At 45.2% G+C, this 10150-nt stretch overlaps 1 protein-coding gene across 1 annotated transcript in view; it reads left to right on the forward strand.

Moving 5' to 3' along the window:
• Positions 1-10150, forward strand: part of ARHGAP44 (Rho GTPase activating protein 44) — a 142800-nt gene that overhangs the window by 100659 nt on the left and 31991 nt on the right. The window contains exons 8-10 of the mRNA XM_027131091.1: positions 6843-6911; positions 9104-9185; positions 9639-9766. Coding sequence (XP_026986892.1) covers positions 6843-6911; positions 9104-9185; positions 9639-9766 — 279 coding nt within the window. The remainder of the gene's footprint in view (positions 1-6842; positions 6912-9103; positions 9186-9638; positions 9767-10150) is intronic.

A 10150-nucleotide genomic window follows, 5' to 3' on the forward strand; every position in this document is an offset into this window, starting at 1 on the left:
TTCAGTGAGGGGAAAAAAGCTATCCCTATGTTATTGTAATTTTAATTTCCCAGGATGTTAGTGGTCCTAAGTATATCTTTGTGTATTTATTGGGCATTCTTCCTATATTTCTAGACCTTCTTAGTTTGTCAAATTGTCTATTTGTATTGGCAGTCGGACCAGTATTTCTATTGTTTTTAATAGCAATTTGTGTAAGTTCTCTGTATAATTAGAGATATTAAACTTTCTTCTATCTGCTGTGCTGCAGATACTTTTTCCAGTCTGCCGTTGTCTTTTGATTTTTGTTCATAGTGATGTCTGCCATTAAGAACTTGATCATCTCCCTGTATTTCCTTTGTATGGGAGAAGACCCCAGGTGGTCCATCAGGCACCTTCCACCTCAAGGTTAAGAAATTTTTCTTCTTTAGTTTTGTTTTAATGTCTTTAATGCATCTTATACGCCTATTTTGTGCGTGTTAATATACCTGAAATTTATTTTTGTATGTGGTATGCAGGAGAGATTTGGGTGTTTTCCCCCCCTATGAAGAGGTAATTCATTCATTAGATAAGCCACCTCCCCCTGAAGTGAAATCCCATCGTCTGATTCCTCAGATTTATTTCTGGGCTCTGTACTCCATTCATCTGCTTGTCTGTTCCTGGGATGATACTGTGCACTGTCTCTTCTAATGACTTCACAGCAATTATAATATTCAATACCTCCCACTCTCTTTCATAGCTATCTTGTCTGGTCTGTGGCCTCTGTTCCATCCTATGAACTGTAGGATGATCACATCCAGTGGATAACACCACGCCTTGTGCTCTCAGCAGCCCTATTTGTGTGCGGAGCCGATCCCCTTGAGAGCAGGCACTGATGTGTTCTCTAAAGTTCTCTTCTGACTCCTCTTTTACTTCTGCTTCATTGGCTGCCAGCTGTTCCAAACATCCCCTGTGGTCCTCCTCCCTTCCCTTTCTGGGTTGCCCTAACTGGGTCACTTCCCCTTCTAGCTTCATGGCTTTGTATTCTCTCAGCTGGATCTCCTACGCGGTGGCAGCCCAGCAGAAGGAAGGTTTGTGGGCTGGAGGTGAGCGAGGTGGCAGCCTGGCTTGTTTAGGCACAGCGAGGCCCAGGCAGAGCTCCCCAGACCTTTAGACCCAGAGAGCTTTGGTTTTTGTTTTTTTTTAATTTTTATTGGAGTGTAGTTGCTTTACAGTGTTGTGTTAGTTTCTGCTGTACAGCAGAGCAAATCAGCTATACATATACATAGATACATATAGCTTTTTTCGATTTCCTTCCCATTTAGGTCACTGCAGAGTATTGAGTAGAGTTGCCTGTGCTTTACAGTAGGTTTTCATTCGTTTTCTATTTTATACATAGTATCAATAGTGTATATATGTCAATCCCCATCTCCCAGTTCATCCCACTCTCCCCTCCCCCTTGGTATCAGAACTCTTGTTCTCTACATCGGTGTCTCTATTTCTGCTTTGCAAGTAAGATCATCTGTATCCTTTTTTTAGATTCCACATATATGTGTTAATATACGATATTTGTCTTTAGACCCAGAGAACTTTAGATCCAGGAAAACCAAGTCAAGGTGGGTTCCATAAGACGGAACCTGCTGGTACCTGGGGCAGGTGGGCAGGTGCAGCGTTTCTTTTTTATTCCTTCTTAGAATTTCCATGTCTCTACTTACGTGATCCTTCTGTTCTTGTGTGCTGCCTACTTTTTCCAGGAAAGCCCTTAGCATGTTAATCATATTTTTAAAAGTTCCTAGCCTGATAACTCCGACATTCTTGACACATCTGACTCTGGTTCTCATGCTTGTTCAGTTTCTCCAGACTGTGTTTTTGCCTTTTAGTATGCCTTGCAAGTTTTATCGAAAGGTGGGCACAATGTGTACTGGGTAAAGGGAACTGAGGTAAGTAGGCCTTTAGTGATGTAGTAGTCAGGTGTGGGAGCCGGGGAAGCATTCTGTAGTCCTGTGATTAGGATGAACAGGGAGATGGGGTTGAACCGGGTTCCATCCCTGGTTGAGGAACTAAGATCCCACAAGCCCCACGGCGCGGCCAAAAAAAAAAAAAAAAAGTTTCTCCTAAGGGTAGGTCTTGTTAAGAGTAGAATGCTCTAAAACATTTCAAAATGGTACCTTTCCTCTTCCCCTTGGCAAAAGCCAAAGAGGGTTCTTCTCTGATGTTCACTGTGAGAACTTAACTCAGCAAAAGTGTGAGGGCTCCCCCGTTCCCTGGAGTTTTTAATTCTCAGACTTGCCACCCTGAGCCTTCTGCGGTTTGTCAATTACAGTTCAGGGTTTCCTGAAACTACGGAGGTTTCTGCTCCCGGATTTCTTCTCCAGTAAGTTGTGATTCTCGTATTCACCTGTCTGCCTCTCTGGTTTGGGGGCAGTGGTTTGCCCTGTACCCTCACTTCTCTGATGGATCTGAAACGAGTTGTTGATTTTTTAGTTTTTTGCAGCTCTTTACGTTCGTTAGGACCGAGCTTCTACGTGCCAGATAGGAAACCCGAAGTCAGCAGGAAAAATCAAGGTTTCACTTTTTACCAAGAAAAGGTACTTAAGAGACAAGTATTTATAAATATCTTGGGGATTTTCTTTAACAACAGAAATCTCTAAAATCCTACCATAACATTTTGTAATATAAGGTAATTATAAAATATTACTAAGGAAATCAAAGAAGGCTTTATAATACTGAGAGGTGTTTGTAGATGAGAAGAGTTAATACTATACAAATTGAATTTCCCAAAATTATTTTGATTACAAGTGTAGTATTTTGATTGTGGTAAATTGCAATACATGTTTCGAAGGGTAGTAAAAGGTTTCTAAAGTTGTGGTGGGAGAATCATTGGAGCTTTGAATTATTATCTCCTAAAATGTATTATAGAATTACATAGTTAAAAATAGGTACTACTTAAAAAATAAAAACATCGGTGGGAAAAAAAAAAGGCCTGCCAGCCAGAAGAAAATCCAAAATCCAAGTATATGAGAAGTTTCATCTGTGAGATTTCTAATCCATAGGGACAATCTATTCGTGAATAATTCTCAGACATTTGGTTAGTTCTTTGAAAAAAGAAATCTGTATCTGATACAAGTACCAAAATAAATTCCCAATTTATTAAAAATTTAAATGTCATATTCTCTACTGAATATATCTATATGGATATTTATATTGTTGGTTGAGAAGCACCAAGCAGATTACCAAAGGAGGAAGTTGTAAAGAGAAAAGTTTCATACATACTCCTATTTACAGAAGCCCTAAAAAAACTGCAGTACCAAAAAAAAAAAAGTTACAGTTTCAAACAGGAAATTGGGGAAGCTATTAGCAGTATTTGATAAAAGTGATGGTCTCATCAATCTACAACACTCTTAGAAATCTTATAAATAAGAAATAGATGAAGACTCTCATAGGAAAATAGGTACTCAGGGTCACAAGGAATTGACAATGGATGACACAAATAGGTAAGAAAGGTAGAAGAAAGTTAAGCTCTTGACCAAAAAATACAAATTAAAAACACATTATTTAAATTTCCTCTATACATTTGATTGTGATTAAACAGAATTAAATGGTTATTATAGAAAACAAACAAAACTCATGGATTAGTCCTTGTAGTATAAATGGTGATCTTTCAGCAGTATAATGCGTAAGGTCTAATTTCCCAACTCATAATTATCTTTCTAATATTTTTTAAGTTAACTCTAAGGAATTATACAATCAGAATTAATTTCAACTGCAGAACTTATCCAAAGAAATAATCAAGAGATGGGTGGAAAACTGTATAAACAGATGCTTTTTCAAGTGTTGTTATAATAGCGATAAATTAGAAACACAATAACCAGCAACAGAAACAGAGTCCATCCACACAGTAAATGTCACGACCAATAGAAAGCATGTTTCTCTGGGGGCGGTAATGAGCTACCAAGCAGTCTGATCCCATTTTTGGTAAACCAGGCTATCATATGACTGATTAAAGTAAGTACAAAATGGGCAAATGTCAGTATTTATAGTGCTTATCTCTGCACGGTTATCTCTGTGTGGTGGGATCACAGGTGAATCTGTTTTTCTACTTCGTCTGTTTTTGAGTATGGATCCGTTGCAAAATCAGAAAACAATTGATTTTTTAAATACGTAAAATTCTGGTGATTATTAATGGAAGGTTTTTTTCCCTTTATAAAGAAAATTCACTAATGATTTAGAGTAATGGGAATTTCTTTTTAAAAATATTCTATTGATATTTATGAATAAAATAAATTTAATTGATAACATGTATTAATAATTATAAATAATTTAGATTAATATTTATTTTTTACTTTTGGGCCGTGCTGCACAGCACGTGGACTCTCAGTTCCCCAACCGGGGATCGAACCCGGGCCCCCTGCATTGGAAGCACAGAGTCTTAACCATTGGACCGCCAGGGAAGTCCCAGTATTTATTTTATTTATTTAGATGAATAGAAATTTGATTTCGAGTTTCCACTTTTATTTCTCACTTGTGTGGCTTACTTGGAGTCTATATTGTTAACTTCCTAAGCCGGTAATGTGATTGTACCTTCAGAAAATCCTGTCGTGTTCCTGAGGGCGCGCACAGTTGGCCTGACTTCTCTAAGATCATCTGCTGAGTCGTTGAAGGTGATTTGATACGGCATTTAGTCCCTTCCGAGGCTCGCTTCCTTTCCTCTGTCTGCCGAGCCATTTTTCTCACTCCACCCTTTGTTTTCCCCTGACTTGAAATATCTCCCTTAGGCCTATCAGGCTGGCGATGGATGTTTCCAGACCAAGGCTGCTGGGGGGACGGCAGACAAGGTTGAGTTCCAACAAAACCACTTTCTCTTGCACCTTTGACAGATTAGGCATTTATGGTAGGGCCGCTCTGGTGGAAGGGAACCGAGGTGGGTGGTCCTAGAGCCCCTTGTATTCTTTGGGAAAGTTACCTTGAACTCTTGGTAGCTACTCGTCTGAAATTGGGATCTTGGTTCTGTTGTCTTGTGTACAAGAATGCTGTAAGGATGTTTGCCTGTCAAGGATCCTGGAAAAGGAAGCAGATTACTCCTCCCATCCCCGTGCTCACTGAGAAGAGCTGAATCGGCAGCCGGAGAAGCTGCTGAGGTGGTTGCAGTCGGTGCAGAATGCTCTTCCTGAATCATGTAGTTGCCGCTTTAATTCCGTCAGCATCTGGGTCAGCTTTCTTGTGCTGTTTTTTTCCGCCTTTTTACTGAGATGTAGCTGACGTACGATATCATGTTCGTTTCAGGTGTGCTACATGATGATTTCACATTTGCATGCATTATGGAATGATCACCACGATAAGTCTAGTAACAATCTGTCCCCATACAAAGTTATTGCAATATTATTGACCATCTCCCTTGTGCTGTATATTACATCCCGTGGCTTCTTTATTATGTAAGTGGAAGTTTGCACCTCTTAATCCCCCTCACCTATTTTCCCCCCCCCCCACCCCCTCCCCCCCCCCTATTTTCCCCCCCCCCACCCCCTCCCCCTCACCTATTTTCCCCACCCCAACCCCTCCCCCTCACCTATTTCCCCACCCCCAACCCCTCCCCCTCACCTATTTTCCCCACTGCCCCAACCCCTCCCCCTCACCTATTTTCCCCACCCCCACCCCCTCCCCCTCACCTATTTTCCCCACCCCCAACCCCTTCCCTTCTGGCAGCTACTGCTTGTTCTCTGTCTATGAGTCTGTTTTCGTTTTGTTTTGTTTTTTAGCTTCGACCTATGAGATCATGCAGTATTTGTCTTTCTCTGTCTGACTTATTTCACTTAGCATAATGCCCTCTAGGTCTGTTCATTGTTACAAATGGCGAGATTTCATTCTTTTTTTATGGCTGGGTAGTATTCCGTTGTATCTGCACCACATCTTCTTTATCCATTGGTCTATCAGTGGACACTTAGGTTGCTTCTATATCTTGGCAATTGGAAATAGTGCTGCTATAAGCACTGGGGTGATATTTTCATGTTACTTCAGCTTGAACATTATAGACTCTTTTCTCCTTAACTAAGCATCTCTTCTGAAGATCTACCTCAGGGCTACCAAATAGGGAGGGGTGTCAGAGATCACAGGACTTGCACACACAAGTTTAGAGATGTGACATGTCCAAAGATACGGTTATTGACAAAGTCTACGTCCGCTCAAGATGCACTTTTATCGCACCTTGCAGGGAGTGTGTATGTGAAACAGACAACTGTCCTCCTTGGAGGGAACACTTTTCAGAACCAGACACAGCATTCAGCCATGGTTCTCGGTCCCATGGGAAGCTCAGCGGTGGGGGACTGTTCACACTATGAGATTTGTGTGTGATGTTGGATGAGTCCAGGTTTTGCCAAGTTTGGAATCAGCAGTCCTTCCCCTGCCCACCTGTCTTACCCAGCGTCCCACGACTTGGTGTGTTTCTGTTTCTTTCCCATATGCTGGCGATCAACCAATCAGAATTGAGGATGAAGCAGAGCTAGGCAGGTAGCATCATCAAAGGGAAGAGACGGCAAGACGAGGAAAGCAGCAGCACAGTTTGTACCTGGCGGGGCTGCCTCAGACGGTGGCGCCTGCCACAGAGATGCAGGGAAGTAATTTGCGCATCACTCCCCCATACCAGCTTTCCTAACTCTTGATGTAGCCCACGTGTTAAATAAACGCCCTGGGAAAACACTGGCTTAGGTGTTCTTTTCCCGCTTATTCATCCTCTAGAGCCGTGGTTGGGAAACGGGGGAATGTCCACAGGCAAAGTTTGTAATCTGTCAAGTATTAGGAAAACTGAGATCAACCACGGTTAAGGCTCTTTCGTCTGTGATGCTTAGACTCCTGCATGACCCACTCTCTGTCTTGTGTTTTACCCCCTACAGGACCAGCTGTCGGCTGACATGTACAGTTTTGTGGCCAAAGAAATTGACTATGCAAACTACTTTCAGATGGTAAGTTTCCAGAAAGGTGAGGCTGCTTGAAGTCTGTTTACAGGCATCACGGTGCGGACAGGGAGGAACGTCGGCCTCGAACCGAGGACCCCTAGATCGAGCACGTCCCGAGAACGGATGGGGCTTTGACCGTTCTACCTGTGAATAAATCCTGCCTTCTAGTTCTCCTTTGTATGGATTTCTCCAAAAGCCCAAGAATAACATTCAGCTTCATCCATGAAGATGACTGCAACTCAGGGATCTATGGCAGGGGTTCTCAACCAGGGGTGATTCTGTGTCCTCTGCCAGCAGAGGTTTGGCCATGTCTAGAGACATTTGTGGCTGTCACCATTGAGGGGAGGTGTTCCAGGCATCCAGGAGGTGGAGGTCAAATGGACGACTCTCACAACAGAGGATAATCCAGCCTCAGAATGTCAGCAGCGCCAAGGTTGAGAAACCTGAATCTATCATCAGTAAGGAACTTGGGAAGAAGAAGAAGAAAACCCCACCTGGCGCGTATTCATTTTTTAATCTAGATTTTTGCCCAAGACGGTGGCAAGTAGGTAAACGAGGATTGATACGGCCTGTTTGCCTGTCTTTCATCTGTGAGAGCAGATTTATAGAGAGTAGAGAAACAGGGTCTGAGTCATCCATACTTGAATGATCGGGCCCAAATAATTAGGACCCTGTCTATTTACCAGGGAAAATACAAAGCAACTGGGAAAAAAAAAAAAAAAAAAAACTTGAGAAGAAAAAATACAAATGAAAAATCCAGTTAAGCTCACCTGCTTTTAAAGTTGGGAATGCAACTCAAATCTCAAAGCATCTCTTTATGGTCAAGGAAGTAACAGAAAAGGAGGGAAGGTAAAGGGAAGAAAGAGGAGGAGGAATTCCGAGAAGTTTAAATGTGTTAATACGCGTGGGGCAGAGCTGTGGGCGGTCAGCACTCCCCCTGCGTGGGCATCAGCGGCTGAGAAGGCCAGAGTTTCTTCTGCCCTGAGAGAGAGCTGGTAGGCACTTCTTCCAACTTGGAAGGTTTATTTTAAAATAGTGGGATTGGGCTTCCCTGGTGGCGCAGTGGTTAAGAATCGCCTGCTAATGCGGGGGACACAGGTTCGAGCCCTGGTCCGGGAAGATCCCACATGCTGTGGAGCGACTAAGCCCTTGAGCTGCAACTACTGAGCCTGCGCTCTAGAGCCTGCGAGCCACAACTACTGAAGCCCACGTGCCTAGAGCCCGTGCTCCGCAACAAGAGAAGCCACCGCAATGAGAAGCCCGTGCACCGCAACGAAGAGTAGCCCCCGCTCGCCGCAACTGGAGAAAGCCCGCACACAGTAATTTTCAAGTATATTCCATCAGTTTTATTTGCGAAGATAATATTTCATTTTAGAGTTTCTGAAACGAATGACATTCTTGACATTCCAAGCATTATTAGCTTACCTGATTGCCATTTGGGTACCATTTATTGCAACATTCTGATTTTTTAAAAATTCCCTTTTCGTCTTCCTTGGGGATCACAGAAGCTACTCTTCACACCAGACTTCTCAGCAGAGTGACTCCCACCTTTTCCCTCACACATGCGCAATTTTTTTTGGAGGAGGAGGAGGGAGAGATTCAGAAAATAAATGAAGTGACTGTTGTTCACAGGTTTTCCTCTGCTCTTATCACCATTTCAGCAGCTTTTTTAGTAGTGAGATGGGCAAACTAGAACATCTTGAAGGACTTTGCTCTTTGGCCTGCATCACGATAACCAAAGCAGTTTTACCTCCCGAGACACTTGAAGAGGATTGTGGAGCAAGCACGTGTCTTCCGACCAGTTATATCTTGAACTGTTCTGGCAGAAATCGAGATACATAGAGGCTCGTGGCACTTAGCGCCATCTCATAGGCACACGGATTTCTGAATGTGTTCCCCATTTATAGTCCTTCATTGTTGCACCTCTTCGGTGCTTTTGCCGGGAGAACTGGGGGCGGGGTGCTCACTAGGTGGGGCGACGGTGAGGGCAGGCTCAGCCCTGGGGTGTCCTGTCTTCCCCCCCGATTCACCTGCTTTCCAGACTTCCATGTGTGGTCACTTCCCTGCCGCAGAGGCTAAGGAGACACATGCCCATCATCGCGGGTGGATGGAGGAGAGAGCAGGGCACCCCAATGGCGCGGCAGCCTGTGCTCCCCACCTTTCAGCAAAGGGTAATGCTCACTCTTGTGTTTCCTCAGCTCATAGAAGTGCAGGCCGAGTACCACAGGAAGTCGCTGACGCTCCTGCAGGCCGTGTTGCCTCAGATAAAAGCACAGCAGGGTGAGTGCAGACCTTGCCTGGACCGGGGAGGCTGGGGAGCCTGCTTCCCAGAGAAGCCTGGTGCCCTGTGCTTGGCTCACCTGCTGCATCCCGAGCAGTGCCACGTTTAGATGAGCCCCAGGACCTCCCCTAGCAGGTGCCTTGCCCCAGCGGCAGTGAAGCCAAGCACACTCACACACACTGCCCCATGGGGATGAGTCGGGTGTGCATGGGCAGGCGTGGAGGTGCGTGGGTGACAGGAAGCCCACCGGCTCTGCTCACATGGGCTGGCCTTCCATTCCACCCACTCCCCCCATCATCCCCCAAAACCCCAAGAATGGAGACTCAGCTGGGCTCCGTGTCTTTGGTAGACTTAGGAGAATCTGTGTGAGCAGAGGAAGGGAAGATGCCCACGTGGGTGACCTCCACGGACCCCTTTCACTGACCCCTCTCTTGCTCCACTCCCCCCGACAGAGGCCTGGGTGGAGAAACCTTCCTTCGGGAAGCCCCTGGAGGAGCACCTCCTGATCAGCGGCCGGGAGATTGCCTTCCCTATCGAGGCGTGTGTGACGATGCTGCTGGAGTGTGGGATGCAGGAGGAGGTGGGTCTGGGCACAGCCGAGCTCTGCCTTGAGCAGGTCTCCTCGTCCGCGAGATGGAGCCTCTGGGGTCTCCTCCTCTGTTACCGTCCTCGCCCAACCCCACAAACCCAAACCCATGAAGACGCGGTACAGCTGCCCTTCCTGAAACCGGTCCTGCTTTCTCTCATGAGCCTTCGCTCTCCGGGGACAGTGGTGGATTGCGGGAAATGATACCACTGGCCCTGAGGATCTTACAGCCCCGCTCTGGCCCTTCTTTCTGCATTTTTAACCTGGTTGGGGCATTTTCCTCCCCCTCCCCCTCCCCCTCCCCCTCCCCCTCCTCTCCCTCCTCTCCCTCCTCCCCCCCTCCCCCTCCTCCCCCTCCTCCCCTTCCCCCTCCCCCTC

The sequence above is a fragment of the Aethalodelphis obliquidens genome, unplaced genomic scaffold (assembly GCF_003676395.1).
Source record: "Aethalodelphis obliquidens isolate GAN/ISIS:26980383/991018 unplaced genomic scaffold, ASM367639v1 scaffold38, whole genome shotgun sequence".
Classification (NCBI taxonomy): domain Eukaryota; kingdom Metazoa; phylum Chordata; class Mammalia; order Artiodactyla; family Delphinidae; genus Aethalodelphis; species Aethalodelphis obliquidens.